This window comes from Theobroma cacao, chromosome 4, assembly GCF_000208745.1.
Source record: "Theobroma cacao cultivar B97-61/B2 chromosome 4, Criollo_cocoa_genome_V2, whole genome shotgun sequence".
Classification (NCBI taxonomy): domain Eukaryota; kingdom Viridiplantae; phylum Streptophyta; class Magnoliopsida; order Malvales; family Malvaceae; genus Theobroma; species Theobroma cacao.
In genome coordinates this window covers 22,572,705-22,590,950 of record NC_030853.1, presented here as the reverse complement: position 1 = coordinate 22,590,950, position 18,246 = coordinate 22,572,705, and the positions used below count along the sequence as shown (strand labels likewise).

At 37.3% G+C, this 18,246-nt stretch overlaps 2 protein-coding genes across 3 annotated transcripts; one reads left to right on the top strand and one right to left on the bottom strand.

Moving 5' to 3' along the window:
• Window positions 10,589-12,577, top strand: LOC18602185 (V-type proton ATPase subunit E2). Of its 2 annotated transcripts, XM_007033412.2 has the most exons (6): window positions 10,599-10,818; window positions 10,907-11,007; window positions 11,090-11,246; window positions 11,369-11,562; window positions 11,755-11,854; window positions 12,326-12,577. In XM_007033412.2, the coding sequence occupies exons 1-6, from the start codon at window positions 10,717-10,719 to the stop codon at window positions 12,359-12,361; spliced, it is 690 nt and encodes a 229-aa protein (XP_007033474.2). In that variant the 5' UTR covers window positions 10,599-10,716; the 3' UTR covers window positions 12,362-12,577. The 2 variants fall into 2 exon arrangements, with proteins under 2 accessions (XP_007033475.2, XP_007033474.2); XM_007033413.2 differs by lacking the exon at window positions 11,755-11,854 and having other exon boundaries at window positions 10,589-10,818.
• LOC18602184 (BTB/POZ domain-containing protein At3g08570) lies at window positions 12,653-17,924 on the bottom strand. Its single transcript, XM_018120223.1, has 5 exons — window positions 17,710-17,924; window positions 16,412-16,478; window positions 14,790-15,944; window positions 13,594-14,102; window positions 12,653-12,871 (listed from the first exon to the last, which is right to left on the bottom strand). Exons 1-5 carry the CDS (start codon window positions 17,784-17,786, stop codon window positions 12,769-12,771), a joined length of 1,911 nt encoding a protein of 636 aa, XP_017975712.1. The 5' UTR covers window positions 17,787-17,924; the 3' UTR covers window positions 12,653-12,768.

Sequence of the window (18,246 nt, the reverse complement as noted above, 5' to 3'; positions counted from 1 at the left end):
TCCCTTCCCTAAGGGTCCTTAAAGAAGTACAGTTGGAAGAAGCCGAATGGGTAAACGCACGTTATGAGTAATTGAATCTCATAGAAGAAAAAAGGTTGACGGCACTTTGCCATGGGCAATTATATCAAAAGAGAATGATGAGGGCATATGGTAAGAAGGTACATCCTCGTCAGTCCCAAGAGGGAGAGTTAGTATTGAAAAGAATTCTTCCAAACCAGCAAGATCCTCGCGGGACATGGACGTCGAATTGGGAATGACCATTTGTGGTGAAGAAAGCTTTTTTAGGAGGAGCAATAATTTTGGCAGAGATGGACGGAAGGGAGTTTTCCAACCCAGTGAATGCCGATGCTGTCAAGAAATATTTTGCGTAAAAAAAAAAAGAAAGAAAAATTTTTAAGTTGAAAACCTGAAAAGGCAGTTTGAGTATGGGAGATGTGTTTAGGGCGAAAACCCGAAAGGGCGATCTAAATACGAAAAAGGTCCAAATACTACAAGGGCTTAACACAGAAGGGGTGAAAATCATGATCCGAGACGTTTAGACAAAAGACAAAGGAGCTGACGCTTGTGCCTATTTCGGGATAAAATTTCGAAGTTACTGTCAAAATCTATCAGAACAGTAATTAAGAAAAAACTATATCTCTTTTGTATGAATTAGTTTTCCCCCTGTTCCTTGTCATTATGCCTGATTGTAGAAACTTCCCTTTTTTCTAATGCAAAATAGCCTTTCTGCTCCCAACATTGTCATCATTTTCATTCTACCCAAAAAAGAGATATGAGTACATTGCATTGCATTTGTCATAAAATTGGAATGATATTTAATAAAGAGCATGATAAAGTAAAGAAATGTTTACAGTATTTTGAAAAATGATCATAATTGACGGGGAATGAAATGGAGTCTGGTAATATAAAAAAGAAAGAGGAAAAACTAAGAAAAGAAAAAAAGAAATGGAAATAGCAACAGAATGGAGAACAATAAAAATGTGTAGAATGATTGGACCATGCATATGATAGAGGAAGAAAACAGTTGTAAGCAATGAATTGGGGAAGACGAGAGATTAGAAGCGTGATCGGTTTATCCCCCAATGATCAAAGAGAAGGCTCTAAAACACCAAAAAAAAAAGCTGATGAAGATGATTAGGATATTTACATTGCCATGTTCAAAGTTTTAAAACAACTAAAAAAGAAGGAAATTCATCTTTAAAGTCGTAGAACCTCAGATGAGGAATTGATTATTTTTCACCATTTCAAAAAAGAAAAAAGTTTTCGTTGCCTCAGTTTTGAGGAGTTCATTTTTAAAGTTACGTTGCCTCAATTTTCGAGAAGCCACATTTCCTAAATCCTCCGGGTACATTCTGAAGACCTCTTGGCACATTATTCTCTTAAATCCTTCGGGTAATTAGTTTCATTTTTAAAGTTACGTTGCCTCAGTTTTCGAGGAGCCACATTTCCTAAATTCTTCGGATACATTCTGAAAACCTCTGGGCACATTATTCTCTTAAATCCTCCGAGTGTATCTTCTAAAACCGTCGGGTAATTAGTTTCAAGATTTTAAAAGTCTCGTTGACTCAGCTTTGGGGAGTTTTATTTTTAAAGTTTCATTACCTCAATTTTGAGGAGTTCATTTTTAAAGTCTTGTTGCCTCAATTTTGAGGAGTTTATTTTTAAAGTCTCGTTGCCTCAGCTCTAAAGAGTTCATTTCTAAAGTCATGTTGCCTCAGCATTGAGGAGCTATATTTTTAAAGTTATATTACCTCAGCTTTGGGGAGTTTCATTTTTTTTAAAGTTTCGTAGCCTCAATTTTGAGGAGTTCTTTTTTAAAGTTTCATTGTCTCAGCTTTGAGGAGTCTCATTTAAAAAAAACAAAAAACAAAAACAAAAAAAAACCAAACAAACCAAAAAAAAAAAAAAACCTTGGTAAGAGAATTAAAGAATTAGTCAAATACAGTGTCTACGTCTTTGCACTATTTCAGATTTTTGAAATGCACAAAGAGAGGCAGTTGTAGACACTATAAAAATTATAATAAAATTTATTTAATTAAAAAAATCATAAACAAAAAATGAATGAAAATGACAAAAAACTAAAGAAAAAATGGAAAAAAAAGAGGTACGACTGGCAGGGTGCGAACACACCCTGCCAGGAGCCACCTTCACCCTACCAAACGCTAAAAATTCGCGTCTGGTAGAGTAGTGAGAGCGTGCCCCCTCAAGAGGCCAAGAACCGAGTATAAAGGGGAGGGGGCACTATAGCAAAAAGGGGAGTCGGGAGCCAAAATCTGCAAACCAAAGAAATCCTAGTCTTCTAGCAGCCACAATAACCCACAAATCAAAAAGATACCAAAAAATAAAATGAAAAAAGGAGAATAGGAAAATAGTTTAGCTTTAGGATTTGAAGCTTATTTTTAAGGAGATTTTGAGGGGGTTTTGATAACCGGTTATGGAGGAAAGTCTTGCGATAGTGCTGTCGCTGGTTAGAAGATAGATTTTGGGGTTTTACTGCCACCGGTGGAGGTGTTAAAGCTTGGGTTTTAATTTCCCAAGCTTGGGTGAAAGGAAGTCACCACCGGCGAAGTGATGGGTGGGCAGCCAAAGGGTTTAACGCTGCCGATGATAGCCTAGAAAAAAGAAAGAGCTTATCGATCGGCGAAAGGAAGAGAGGAATAGAGAGTGAGAGGAGCCCGATTTGGGCAGTGAAGGAAGAGCTGACCAGGGTGATAGTAGGATAGAGGGAGAGAGGAGCCCGATTTGGGGCGGCCACGGGAGGTCCGGTTGTGAGTGGTGGCCGGTGAGAAGGAGATATGTTAGAAAAAGGGTAAAAAGGAGTTTTTTTTTAGAGAGAGAAACAAAAAGGAAAATGAAGAGAGAGAAAAGTAAAATAGGGCTTTATAGCTAGGGCTCAGAAGGCTTAAACGACCCTGTCTGGCAACTCACCCAAAATCCACTTTTATTCCCTCCAAACGGCGTCGTTTTGGGCACACCAAGGGCTGTTAAATAAGGCACCGAAACGGTGTGTTTTGGAAGAGGTCTGAGGGCCTTGGGAAGCAGATCAGTTGGAGCGATCCGATTATCTTGGGCCGCTTTAGCCCATAAAAGGTAAATCTTTTTTTTTTATTATTTGGTCTTTGTGGTTGTATTTGGCCCAATGTTTGGTATGAAGGTAAATTAGTTTTAGTAGGTTATTAGGTAAAATAAAAAGATAAAATGCCTATAAAATGATTAGATGTTAAGAGAAAATAGAAATAATAATAATAAATAAAAAGAAAGAAGAAAAATATAAAGATGGATGAGGATAAAAATAGAATGTTTAATGATATATAAAAAAATGATAAAAAATGAGAGTAGATAAAAAAATATAAGATTATATATATTTGTTTATATAATAGATAAATAATAAATCAGGTAAAATAGTTATTCAAATATTAAAAAAAAACAGATCCAAGCATAATATACATAGAGAAATAAACAAACACTTAATTATTGAAAATTAATAGATTTAGTTTAGTAAATATAGGAAAAGTAAACATTTAACATTAGGAATTGATTTATTTAGATTAATAATATATGCATATGAGAGGATTATATATTTAGATTTAGAATATTGTTTAGAAAAAATATAAGTATGGGAAAGGATGAAATGTGGAACATATTTATGAGATACATAATTATGTAAATTTATGTAGAGACAATAGGAATGAAAATAAATTAGGAAGAATTAGAATTAAAATGTAATAAAAATAAAATATGAAAATATCAAATTGGGTGAAAAGATAGTTCTATATAAAATGGAGATGGGTGCAAATGGAGATAGAATGAAAATAGGATAAGATGAAGAATTATTAATAAAATAATTGTTCAATTTAATTTCGATGATGGGATGATCAGTTGGGACGCGAGAAGTCGCAATCCTGAGCCCATATTTCCTAGGTTCGGAATCCGAATCAAGGCTCCACCAGTACGATGGGAGGGCATCGATTTCAAGATTCTGAAATTTTTAATAAATAAAGAATTTGACTATACAAAAATTACTCAATAAAAATAATAAATAAATAACAATAGATAAAAAAATGATGAAAATAATAATAATAATAATAATAATAATAATAATTCGAATATATAGTAAATAATTAATTNAATATATAATAAATAAATAATTTGTGAAAATGCAATATACATGACATTAAATAAATAGAAAAATAAAAAATAAATAAATAATAATAAAATCTAAGACAACAACTAATTTAAAATTAAGCATTAAATGGAATCATAAACAATTTATCTAATTATAAAAGGAAATATAAGAGTAACTTAAAATAAAAAATGTAAGGTATAAAAATAATAATAATTAGAAATAAAATAGAAAATATATAATAAAAAAATAAAATAAAATAAAAATATAATTAAATAATAAAAAATGACAAAAAAAATAGATAATTGCATTAGCATAGCATATATATATGTTGCATCATGCATATCATTGCATATAAATATTTTTGTTTTCGAGTTTAAGCCCCGATGATGGGATCTTTCGAGGATCTTGCGAAGGCGGGTATTTCTCGAAAAGTTCCCTAGGTGAAAAGGTGTCCTCGAGTCCCACCAGTATGATGGGAGGGCTCGAGAAACATTTTTAATAAAAGGCTTTTGCCTGTATTAGGTTCATTATGCACGAAAATATTATTTTAAAAAAAAAATGTACGATGACCCCGATGACGGCATTTATTCTTTGAATTTGCGAAGGTGAATTTATCGGATAATTCCTTAGGTGAGAGAACACCTCGGATCCCACCAGTATGATGGGCGAATCCGAGAGAACGTCCTCAATACAAGGTTATTTGTCCGACATTTTTATCTCATGACATGTATTTCATCTTGCCTCACATTTGCATTCCATTTTAGGTTAAATAGGAGATAAAATAAGAGAATAATAAATAAGGAAATATAGTGAACTTAAAAATTAAAACCTAATAGGATAATCTAAGAATGGTATCGTTCATGGAACAGATGTCCCGGGGGTGTTAATCCTTCCTCGGGCGTAACCGTACTCTTGAGCCTAGATCTAAAAAATCGTAGACCAGTTTAAAGTTCTCTTCGGTAGACTTAAAATTAATTTAAGGTTTCGTCAATTAGAATCAAGTCAATAGGTGGCCAATCGCACCTAGTAAAAAAGATTGGTGGCGACTCCTAGTTTTAGAGTTTTCACTCTCGTTTGGTAGTCGGGTTCCCGGACCCGCACGTTACGACACTTTGACCTTGCTTGCACGGTTGAGTTGATTGTAGCCCGGTACAGTTTTTCTAGTACCCCAAAGGAAGCATACATGGGTTTGTCAACCCTCTGTATGAAGTTTGGAAACTCCCTTGGTTTCAAGGATCGAGCCATCTCAATTGGTGCTGCTGTCTTTGCAAAATCAACAGCCATAGAGTGAAAAGTTGTCGATTCTACGTCCATGATTCGAGGTCTCGATCCAGCCTAGAATTGGCAACTCTTCACTCTATAGCTGTTGATTTTGCAAAGACAGCAACACCAACTGAGATGGCTCAATCCCTGAAACCAAGGGAGTTTCCAGACTTCATGCAGAGGGTTGACAAACCCATGTATGCTTCCCTTGGGGTACTAGGAAAACTGTACCGGACTACAATCAACTCAACCGTGTAAGCAAGATCAAAGTTTGATAGACAAAGCTTGTGGTTAGACATCTAGGAGCATCTCGAAGCACGTTGGCTTCACTGTATTATACTCTCATATCTCTTTGAGAGTCTTTGTGATGTAATGCAGCTGCCACCACTTATCATGGGTTTTAATATTGAGTATGGATAAGCATATGAGAGTCGAAAACCCCCAAATTAAAATATCAGGTTAGTTTGCATGAGATGCAAAGTCTGCATGCACTTAACGTGTCACCACAAGACTTGTAGTAAAAACATAAACGATTTATCAAATGAAATAGAAAGCAATTAAATCAAATCATTAATTATTTGATACAAGTGGTAATAAAATGTGACAAATGGGGTAACAGTATAGGGACTTTATCTCTTAATATTGGTAGCCATTCTATGCTTGTTGTTCCCTCATAAGATTTGTGTAGCCGTTTGTACTTAATGTGTTTGAAAATTGTAGTTGATTTCGTTTTGCTTTACGGATTTGTTTGCTCGATCATTCTATGAGCCACTTTTAGTTACGAACTTTGTTGCTAAACATTTCAGGCAAATAAGCCTGTTAAGGCTCTTGTCTGATGGAGATTGTAATCTGAAACATTCTTACAAACAATGTAACAATGTACTTTAACAAGATCTTGATCAGAAAGAGGCCTTGACAGGCTTATTTGCCTGAAATGTTTGGCAACAAAGTTCGTAACTAAAAGTGGCTCATAGAATGACTGAGCAGACAAATCCATAAAGCAAAATGAAATCAACTACAATTTGCAGACACATTTAGTTAGACGGACAAGCTGACTTCATCCACAACACACCCTACATTTTCAAACATTGTTCTTCGTATTGGACAGTAGTTGCGTGTGTGATCGATTTGTCTGCAACTTGAATATGCTTTGGGTCGGCGCAGTCGTGAAGGCGCCGATTGACTTGGAGATGGTGCCGAATTTATGGATGGAACTGCAAATAGGGATGAGCAGTTCTGTCTGTTATGCCCGTACCTCTTGCATTGTGAACATCTTCGTGCTCGACTACCTTCACCAGTTGATGGAATCCTTCTCCTCCTAGGTCTTCCCGCTTGGCCTTGCCAAGGTGGGGGCAAGACGATAATTTGTTTCACATGATAGAGGGACGTCCCACTCACTAGGATGCCCTACAGGGCCTAATGGATCCTGAATAACCCTCCACCAAAATGGTTGTCTTGTAGTAGTCAGCGCAGAATTCAATGGCTTCATGATTGCATTTACTGAAAAACACAATAAACTCAATCTTCAAGCATAATGTAAATGCCATGTCAATTACGATTCAAATAAGAAATAAAAATATTCTGACCTTATTGCTGCAATGGCATGGCTGTATGGCAATAAATTTGTTTGGAACTCACAACATGAACACGTCTTCTTGGACAAGTTTACAATTCCGTCCATCTTTCCGTCTTTAACTTCGAACTCCACTCGATTGATAGGCTTAACTAGAAAGCGATGTGCATCAGTGAACCTTTTGCTCAATTGCCTGGCAACCCAAGGGCTGAGGGGCGTGGTCACCTTGACGGTCTCCTCGTACCGTTCATGGAACCAACGCTGAAACATGTCTCTGATGAACTCGATCAAAACAGTGATCGACATTTGTCTTGCATACTCCAAGCATGAGTTAACACATTCCACAATGTTGGATGTCATCATTTAGTATCGCCTTGTCGGTGAACATGCACATGCCCATTTCTCAAGCCCTATTCTCATAAGGTCCGTGTGGGCTCCTGGGTGAATCTGTTGTATCTGGTTCATATGTCTGTTGAAATCAGCCACCTTATAGCAATCTCGAGCAAGGGTGAAAAGCATACAAACATCGTCGCGCTTGAACTTGTTTTTAAAGTTTTTTTTTCAAGTGGTAACCACATAAACCATGGTGCGCTTCTGGCTATGCATTTTGGATTGCTTTCTTAATGTCGAGATGCTGATTAGAAATGAACATAGTGCTTTCAGGACAATCAACCGCATCATGCAGCTTGTTAAGAAACTACATCCATGAGTCTTCGTCCTCAACATGGCCGATGCCAAATGCAACTGGATATACGCACTCGTTCACATCTTTGCATACAGCGACAAACAGAACACTCTTGAACCTGTCTTTCAGATGTATCGCATCAATTGTAACCGTATGATGCATTACATCCCTAAACCCCAGAATACAAGCCCCGTATGACCAGAAACAATATTTGAATCTCTTTTCCTCAACAGTAGCCACTACAGTCACTGTGCTAGGATTTTCTTGTTCCAACATATAAAAATACGATGGTAGTAGTTGAAATGACTCCTCCGGTGGATCGAAAACAAGCCTCTCCGCATACTCCTTCGCTTGCCAAGCCTTACCATACAAGCATTCTAATCCCCACTAAACCCTCATCTCACAAATTATGTCCTTAGGTCTCAATGCTACTTCATTAGCCCGAAGCTTGTGTGACATAAGTTCACCAATCATTTTCGCACTCGTAGTTGGAAACTGCCCTTGCAAACCATCAACGGTACAGGGATGTACTTTGTGGAATGTCTGAGCTTGCCAATATTCTCCTATATCAGGTAACTTCGTTGCACGAACACTAAACTTGCATGCCTTGTCCTTGCAACCAACCTTATAACGAGCTTTACATAACCTTTTTACTCTTATCACAAACTTCTCTTTTATAACCAACATGTTCAAAGCTCGTTTCAACTCGGCCTTCAATGAAAACATTCTTCCTTTGTATAAGCGATCTTCGGCACATGTTGACTCCTCAGTGGTCATTGTTTGGAAAGAGAACCTTTCTGCACCTGCAATTACCCACGTACGAGATATCCCTGCATTTCCCCTTTCCTAATCACTGTCATCGAGCAATGTATCAAGGGAACGAATCCCGTTCTCACCAGCGATGGGGTTATTGTATATGGGGTCATCACACTGAACATCTCCTACATCAACACCTTCAACAGGTTCTGTTTTGCCTTTAACATTATTGCAAATTGGAATGTCACTGTCATAAAGGCAGTCATCGTCTGAACTGTCATCTTGTGATTGTTCAAGCCCATCATTTGAAGTGTCATTAAATCTATCTTCACCGACAGTGAACAAATCCTCATTTCCCTCATCAAATGCAGTATTATCCTCCAGCGTCACAGTGTCACCATCCAACCTCACATTGTTGTCCTCAACTGTCGTATTCTCATTTGACAATGGCATTACACACTCTATAGTTTCACCCGATCGTTGTATTTGTTCAAGAGAAGCAAGAAATTGGTTTGATGCACATCCTGATTGGAACTGTGCAGCCAACTATTCTGCGAATGTCGTCTGTCTACCAGGCTACACAAACTCTTGTGTATACCTCAATTGCCATTGTTGTGGGTTACGGACGAAATGTTGTGGTATATGTGAAGCATTGTAAATCTCATTTTGATTAAGCTGATTACCATGTTGTCCAACTTCTTCATGTGATATAACATTTGTTTGGCGTCCCTTAATGCTAACATACACAGCCGGAACATTCCTCTGTTCTAGCAAAATTAATGCAACATCCTCATTGTCCTTGATAATTGGCCGTGATAGCTCTCCGGGTGTATTGATTAATGCGTATCTCAATCTCGTCAATTTCTAAGTTTACCCCAACAACATCTTCAACTAGCTTCGTCAAGCCCACAAACGACAAATCACTCCTAACCCCCCGCATTCGTGACTCACCACCCTTGTAAATGCCATCCACCCACTGACCATCGTGTCTTATCACAAGTCGCACAATTGGAACCCCACTGAAATTTTGAGAAAAAAATATTGTCAATCATTTTACACAATACATGCCGTGATAAAAAATTTGTCAGTTGTGTTGCTACACGCCATGCATATAACGTAAAATGTTGTAACACGCCATGCATATCAAGTCAAATGTCGTGACACGCCATGCATCATTGTCGTGACATGTCAATCACTGTAATTACTGACTCATTACACCAACAGTCGTGACACGCTAAAAACTCAAAAAACCAATTAACCCACGACATGCCAGGAACAACCGTGACACGTCAAAAACCCATAAATTCAGTTAACCCACGACACGCCAGGAATAGCCGTGACACGCTAACAACCCAAAAAACTAGTTAACCCACAACACGTCAGGAATAGCCGTGACACGTTAAAATAACTCTAACACATGTTATAGATGCATGGCGTGTAACAACTCTGGGCAATGTTTCTAATCCATCTTATAATTTACACCAAATGTTTCAGAAATTTAAGTGTGTTGCAGAAATAAACCCAATAACAGGTACCTTGATGTCATCTATGCTATAGGGTCTGTTAATCTACGACAATGTGGCCAGATACCGAGAGATAGACCACAGCCCGATGACGATGGTGCTCAACAGAGAGTTGACAGAGCTCATACAGTTCAGAGATCTGAGAGAGCTGACAACGATGGTGCTCAACAGAGACTTGCCAGAGTTAAGACAGTTCAGAAAGTTGAGAGAGAAAGATGGCCAAGCCCAAACAGCTGCACGCATTTATTTTTATTTTTTTCTATTTTCTCTCTGGCGGGAGGCAGATAGCTCAAACAGCTGAGCATTTATTTAAAACGATGTTTTTAAGGACATTTTGGTCTACTCATGCTTATTTTTTGTTAGAAACAAATAACTTTATATGGATGGTTATTTCTGAAATCACCTTATCACGAGGTCTTTTTCTCACAATTTCCTCATTATATAACCTCGTTTATGAACTTTAAAAATTTCACCACAGGACTATAGAATGATAATTAAAAATAATTTCTTTAAGAATTTTGTAAATAAATAAATTAAAATATGGTTCATAATTTGGATTCATTCAAGGTCCAAAACCGAAATAAAGTTCGCAGGAAATTTCGCCATAGACAGGGGAAGGAAGTAGTTTTGTTTGTTAGCTTCCCAACGTACAGAACTGACAAAACAGAAAAGAAAGAAAAGGAATGCAATCTCTTTCTCGTCGCTGATCAATCCTATCTGATTGGTTTTGTTGGTGAAAATCCCTAGCAATTAATCAAGTAGCAAATTAAGCAAGAGCAAGTGAAGAAGAATGAATGACGGAGATGTGTCGAGGCAAATCCAGCAGATGGTCAGATTCATCCGCCAGGAGGCTGAGGAGAAAGCCAACGAGATATCTGTCTCTGCTGAAGAGGTTGACTTGTAATTTATTACCTTTTCTTCTTCTCTTGATATATAGATGTATATATGTTTCCTAAGCTAACAATGATGTAAATGTTCAGGAATTTAACATCGAGAAGCTGCAAATAGTTGAAGTTGAAAGGAGAAAGATCAAACAAGAGTATGAGCGCAAGGCAAAGCAGGTGGAAGTCCGGAAGAAAATGTGAGCCTAGTTGCAACAATCATTGCATGCCTTGTTATTATTAATTTGTTTGCTGAAGTCTGATGGGAATGAATGAATGCAGCCAGTACTCAATGCAACTGAACGCGTCGCGCTTAAAAGTTCTTCAAGCACAGGATGATTTGGTGAATTCCATAAAAGAATCGGCCAGGAAGGAGCTTCTGCGTCTCTCTAATGACAAAAGGGGATATAAAAAACTCCTCAAAGCTTTGATTGTTCAGGTCTTAATTCGCTAATTTGCATTCTAATGCTCTGAATCATATTCATTAATTATCATGCATTGCATGAATCCCAATTAATCATTTCGTTCTTGATTATCATACATATGGTATAATACATGCAGAGTCTGGTGAGGCTGAGGGAGGTAGCAGTTTTGCTGCGGTGCAGAGAGGTTGATCGCAAGGTCGTTGAGTCTGTCTTAGAAGAAGCAAAACGGGAGTACGCTGAAAAACTCAAAGTACAACCCCCTAAAATTACCATCGACAACGTTTACCTTCCACCCCCTCCCTCTAATGCAGATTCCCATGACCCTTACTGGTAATTTATACTAATTAATTACTATGATTCTGTTCTGCCTATTCTACGGCCTGCCTGCCTGCCTTCCTTCATAATAGTAATTTGCTTGCATGCATGCAAACCATATATATATATATATAAAGAAAAGAAAACCATTTTATTTGCTTGGTTTAATTATAGTACTAATAGATATGCATGCATGATCAAATTAAGCTCGGGCGGAGTTGTGTTGGCTTCAGAAGATGGGAAGATAGTGTGCGAGAATACTTTAGATGCACGCCTGGATGTTGCTTTCAGACAGAAACTACCAGAGGTAAAATTCATCGCTAGTAGAAGAAAAAATTAAAAAGAAAGTTGAAAATTACTGAAAATGATTAGCAAGCAAGATATATATGTTAATTTGTATAGAAACATGCATCATCCTACCTGCTGCAGGTTTGAGAGGTTTGACTCCTTGACATTTATATAGATCTACTACAAAACGTAATTGTTTTGGCACAAACCGTAACTTAAACTACAAACCAGAGAAATTAGATAGATTAATATTGGCCTTTTTCGTTTCGGTTTCTTCGATCCTTCTCAAATGTTGACTAGTTCATTAATTTTATATTAATTAGGCATAATACAGTGACAAATTTGGTAAGGATGATGAACTTATTCGGTGTTTTCTGAAGGACGTAGGCTCTTTTTTTTTTTCTTAATGCGTCAATTAGCATCATTTGTGAAATGGCAAGTGAAGGGTTTTGGGCTTTAATTTGTTACTTATTTAATTTTATGGATGCAGATTCGAAGGCGTCTGGTGGGACAAGTGGGTGCTTGACCAATCTCTATCCTTTGTGTTTGTCTCTTACTATAAATCACTCAAGCAGACTCACAACTTAATTCAGCCTTTGTGTATTTTTCTGAAAGTGGTATTAATTACTCTCTCCATCTGTTTGTCAATTTGAGATAAATGTACTCTGCAAATAATTTTGGAGTAACCTTTAGCTGCCTTGTTTAATTAAGTTTTAATGTATGGTATACGTTTGACCTAATTAGATCAAGGGGATCCATCACACTCAATAAGTTCTGTTTAATTAGTAAAATTGCACCAATGATATGAATGAGATACTAATTCCCAAAAAAAATAATCATATATAATCATTGCTAGTTTACATCTGATTTACAAAAGTTTTCCATAAAAAATAAAATAAAATACTAATAACGGATGGGGGCCAATTGATCGAGCTAAACGGTATCCCATATGGCCAAATAGTCTCGGTAAAACGGTCTCTTCGTCCCTCCGCCACGCTCTAATCCTACACCAAACATACTCTTCACTTCTCCTTTCCTATAAATAATGAAACTAAATATTAGTTATATGAAAACCAAGTAAATACAACAACCAACCGTGTTAAACTTTTGAGACTTCTCAAGCTCTCTCAGCTTCTTATATATTCATCTTAAAATCCAATATCAAATTATAAAAATAATTATATTATATATATCAAATTATATATATAATAATAAAAATTAAAAATTGAAAAATTACGACTGCCACCACCTGCCACTCACTACCTCATTGGTTCTGCCGGTGCTAGAATCGAATACTTACCATTAAGAATAAATAAAGGTCACGGGACAAATTTCTGGTACATATAGCCTTGAGCTAACCCTGATTTCCCATCCCATAAATTGCACCCCTCTCGTCCTGGAATGCAAACCTGATGCCTCAAGGCCTGTTTAGGACTAATGAATGGTGAAAAAACCATTGCACATTATAAGTAGAAAAGAAAAGGCTCCACTCCCTTTCGCCCCATTATTTAGAGGCCCGCACGCATCGTGGTGGGCTCTGGGCTGGTTAGGTTGGAGGAATTGGGGGTAGGTAGTTGTTAAGCTACCGTGTGAGAACGAGCACATGCTCAAGTCCAGGCTGAACATTGCTTTAACCAACCACTTACAAATGAATAGCATGTCAAGAAATTCAGGATAAGTCGTATATACATTCAGAAGCTTCACGTTCTAGTATTGAATAGCATACAACAAGATGAAAAATTTTAGGAGACAGAATACCTGCGACTCCTTCCGGTTTTCCCGTCTGATCCCCGAGACTTCCGGCTTGATTTTTGTCGTTTTCCTCCAGCAGGGCCACTAAAAATCCCGATCCTTCCAATCCCTTTAGATAGAGAGGTAAAGAAAGTTTTCCCATTTCCTGACTTATCCATCATCCCCCGTTTCATGAACATCTGCTCCTTCTCCAACTCACTCAGCCTAACTCTCATTCTCGATATCTCAAGCTTGAGTTCTCGGTTTTCCCTTCTCAGAGAAGCGTAGTTGTCTCGAGGGGACATGGCAGCACTGGGGACACCACTGCTTATTTTCTGGGACAGGAATCCATCTCCAGAGTTTCCAGACAGGGCATTCTTCAGACGAAGCTGCTCAAAGTATAGGACTCGAACTGCCATCTGTACTGGGAGTCGATCATTCTGTGCAGCATGATTGCCGGCTTCTTGAGAGAGTTTCTGGCAGTCTATGAATTTACAGAGCTTCTTGCACTCCTGATCACTTAGCATTGGATGAGCCTAAAAGAAAATTTGAAATATCTAGCTCAGCTTAAACCCAATATAAACAAAGTCAATGACTCAGATGCATATATAGCATTCCAATGCTAATTTTCAACTAGATTCTCTCATCTTTTCAATTAAAAATTCAAATGAGCCAAAAGAATACTAATCAGTGGTATTAAACAAAGCAAGGTCAGCCTTTGAAACCATAAACAGACATTGCCAAAGGAGACTAAAGGTTTCCTTTAAAATCAAACGCATGATTGTTTCAAATCCCAATTAAGAGAAAAGGTAAGAATTGTGCAGGCAATGAAGTTCCTACAGGGAAAAAGTGGCAGAACTAACCCATTTCAAAGGAATTTGAGCCAACAGAGAATATTTAAGAAATTAAATAATAATAACACCAGGTGAATAACACTAACAGCTGAGATTTTTGGTGGTAGTGCTGTTGGGAAAGTGGGGGGAAGAACGAAGGTCAACATATGCCTTCAGTTCCAAGATAGACGATGATGATTCTGTTCATAGAGTCTGACTATATACTTGAAAAGCATCTCAGCCATCAAAAGACACAAAAGTTACACGATACTACTAATTGAGAGAAAAAAACCCTTAAGTTTGAACAACATATACCCTTCACTAGAAGGAAAGCATAGAATAATTTCCAAGATGTTATGAGATTATATTTAATTGTGAAAAGAAAACTACCTTCAAGTATATATCAATTGCTCTATAAAGCCCATCATCAATAACTCGAGCATAATCGGGTAATATTTCTATCATAGCAACGAATTTCTGCAAACTCAAATAAGGATCAGGAGCAATTTCTGCTAAATATGTGTCAATAAGCCGTCCCACCTTCAACAAAGAACCGTGGCTCGGAGAACCAAGGCCTTCTGATTCATACCCACAATCTTCACTTTCTTCATCTTCAATCAGCTGCAGAAAATTTACAAGTATCCTGTGGACCGTATCAACATCAAATAGAGAATCTCCAGTGAGGAGAGATGGTATAAGCAGATCATCAAGTGAAACCATTTCCAATCGAAAAGCTATCCTCCTCTCAAGCTCAAGCCTGCAGGCCATGGTAGCTTCCACCATAATTCCCATCCTAAGCATCCCAAAAAGGAAACTCAACGGAATGGAAGAGCTCTTCTCTGCTGGCAATAAATTTACAAGGGTTTCCACAATTGTCTTCTGGTCATTTTCTCCAATGCCAGGACTTGGTTTCATTCTTACTGGATTCCAACTTTGATATTTTCCAACACCCTTCAGTGATGCTTGGGCATAATGCATTAATGATTCAACAATGCTGTCCGGTCTAACACCAACTCTCCCCATGGCACATATAACCTTCTGATAATAATCAATCCTTAAAACTGACAAATCCTCAATCCACCACTCCAGACATCCACTCTTAAGTTCTGTAGCTTCACTGGCACAGTCTAATCGAGACAAACCTGACACCAACTGCTCCTTGCATGCATTCATGGCAATAGCCTCCACACATCTATTTGGAATTCCCACTTCCTCTGCTATTGGAGGTAGTGTCTCGCACGTAGAAAGGACTTCCACAGACTTCTCAAGACTTAGAACCACAACCTCATTCAAGTAAATCTCAGTTCGTGCCATAAGGTTTTCTTCCCGGTAGTCTTCAGTCATTTCCAAATATTCTGCAGCACAGCGCAGAGGGGCAACGTTTGTGGTTGTGATCTCAAAGTTCATGCCATAGCAGAATTTCATGGCAAGTTCGAATGTCTGAGGTCCTCCTGGCAAGTCGAGGAGCTCCAATTTTGAAATATTAGAATCCTTACCATCAGCAATCATTTTCCTGATCTTTCCACTTCGAGATACCAATGGAAACTTGAGAGTACCAAAACAAAAAAACATACTTCAATTAATTTTGAAGTACTTACGAAATGTGAATTTCACATATTCTTTTTGTGCGAGGCAAAAATTAAGCCCATTAGTTCAATTGCTAACCTAATAGTGTTGCAATTGCCAACACATTGCCAGTGCATATCTACCCACCTATACCCTCATTACAGAGTAAACATCCAGCAAAATAAAGCTATGTTTTGAATTGTTCAGGGATGCTTGGTCATAAAATGGTTACTCTTTTCTTTTCCCTATTTGGATTGGAAAGATCTGATTCCAAATTTTCAAAATGTCTATTAAGCTTCAATGATGTCAAATTAAAAAACAACAGCTAAACCTTAAAATCAAAGCGCTTTAGTGAAATCATATACCAAAACAATAAATATGAACCAGGCGTCAACTCGTTAGAATATACAAAAAGAGTGGCTTAAAGATTGTAAAGAAAAGCTTACCTTGTGCAGTAGAAAGGACTCTCCATCAACAGAAATTGTAATATCCCCTGCAACATCTGAAAAGATTCTGCATGAAGAACTTGAAGTCAGTAATGCCAAATTGGCTAGCAGTATATTAAACAATATTGTACCAGAATGAACTTTTGGCAAAGTAGCACAACCACAGAATTGGGACCATATAAAAATGCCCTATTTTCTAGTGATAGGTCCTTCTAGACAACTACATGCAGGCTTAGAATATGAATGTTTTTTCTTTTTCCTTTTTTTTTTACTTTATTCTTAGAAAAGAGAAATGTGAAACAAAGGTAGAAAAAGCAACTGAAGGCATGGAAAATTTTTTTAAAGAAGTAGAAAGAGAAGAAGAAGAAGAAGAAGCATATACCAGCCATTAATGAACTAATTATATTTAGTCTACATATGATTTGCAGGGCTTCTTTACACTCTGAAAGTGAAATGAATTATGGATGACATGTATCAACATGTTGATTCAAAACAGTCTGGGAACTTGATTAACAATGCATTAAAGACCCAACATCATTTTTTAATAAGTGCAAAGATAATGTCCATACAACTACGTCCTCCCAACATCGAACATTTCAAATGCTCTCTGACTGAAGGCATTCGACTTCTTAACAAATTATGATCTATATGATGGCACAATGACAAGTGCCAACATAAAACAAAGTCGCCAAAAGTTATTTGAAAACCACAGTAACAAAAACAATTTTTATTTGGTAGATTAAGGTTGATAAGAATTTTTGTTTTCTGTTTGGTTAGCCAGTTGTTTCAACAACAGCAAATCACCAGGTTCACTCTCCAGATCATTATCTTCACTCTCAATTAGGGAAAGTAGAGAGCCTAAGGAAAACTCAATCAAACAGAATGATCTTATACAAAAAAAAAAAAAGAAATATATTAAATAAATGTCAGAAAAATCATAAAAAGAATATTTGTAATTACCAACACAAGTCCAACATAACATTAGAATAATGAACTATTAATCTAAAAAGAAACCTATGAACAAGACGAGATCTCATTATTCTAATCCAAACCATCACCGGAAAACAAAAGGAAAAAGCTCTGATTCAATTTAATTAGTGTATTAGTAAACACTAAACCATACAAAGCAAATGCACTAATCATTAAGAAAAGAAAGAAGTAATATAACTTCTGTGCAAGTAACATGATCAGTGTTTGCCTTGCCAAATGCCAAGCCAAGTATAAATGTAAAACTAAATAACACACATGCATCATGCATGTGCATATGGGTGTGGGTGTCAAGAGGAAATATACATTACCGAGTGGTGAAGGAGTTGCCAAACTTGGATGCCGGGGAACGATTAGAAGAAGTGACAGAGCTGTTGTCTGAGACCATTGTTTTTTCCCGTTCTTCGTCTTGCTTTCAGTTTTGAGGTTTTAATATTCCAAGCAGCGAGAGCTTCAGGTCCACAGCAGAGCAAAGTGCAAACCCATTCGCAGGATTGAAGCGAGTGGAGTGAAGCAGATGTATGACCTACAGAGACCATGAACAAAAAAGGGTAAATGTAGCTAGTGATTGAGTTTTACGCAAATAGCCTCCTACTCATTGTGGATTTGCAAACGTAACCATGTTCTTTTTTTTCTCTTTCTCACCTTTTGACAAAAAAAAAAAAATCAAAGCAAACGCAACAGTGATTCAGTGGAACGAAACAGCCAGGCAAGCCACGCCTGACGCCTCCTCCTCTTTTGCTTTTGCTGTTTCTTTCTTAAATCTGATTTGGCTCACGCATTTTGAAGTAATCTTCTAAAGAAGTAAAAGAGTCAAAGAGCTTCACGCCCTTCTTAAAAGCCGGAAC

Coding starts and splice junctions, on each gene's coding strand:
- LOC18602184 (XM_018120223.1), bottom strand. CDS start 17,786: ATGGTCTCAGACAACAGCTCTGTCACTTCTTCTAATCGTTCCCCGGCA. Junction 16,479..17,709: donor GGCAACTCCTTCACCACTCG/GTAATGTATATT, acceptor TTCTTCATGCAG/AATCTTTTCAGATGTTGCAG. Junction 15,945..16,411: donor AGTCCTTTCTACTGCACAAG/GTAAGCTTTTCT, acceptor GGTACTCTCAAG/TTTCCATTGGTATCTCGAAG.
- LOC18602185 (XM_007033412.2), top strand. CDS start 10,717: ATGAATGACGGAGATGTGTCGAGGCAAATCCAGCAGATGGTCAGATTC. Junction 10,819..10,906: donor TATCTGTCTCTGCTGAAGAG/GTTGACTTGTAA, acceptor GTAAATGTTCAG/GAATTTAACATCGAGAAGCT. Junction 11,008..11,089: donor GTGGAAGTCCGGAAGAAAAT/GTGAGCCTAGTT, acceptor GAATGAATGCAG/CCAGTACTCAATGCAACTGA.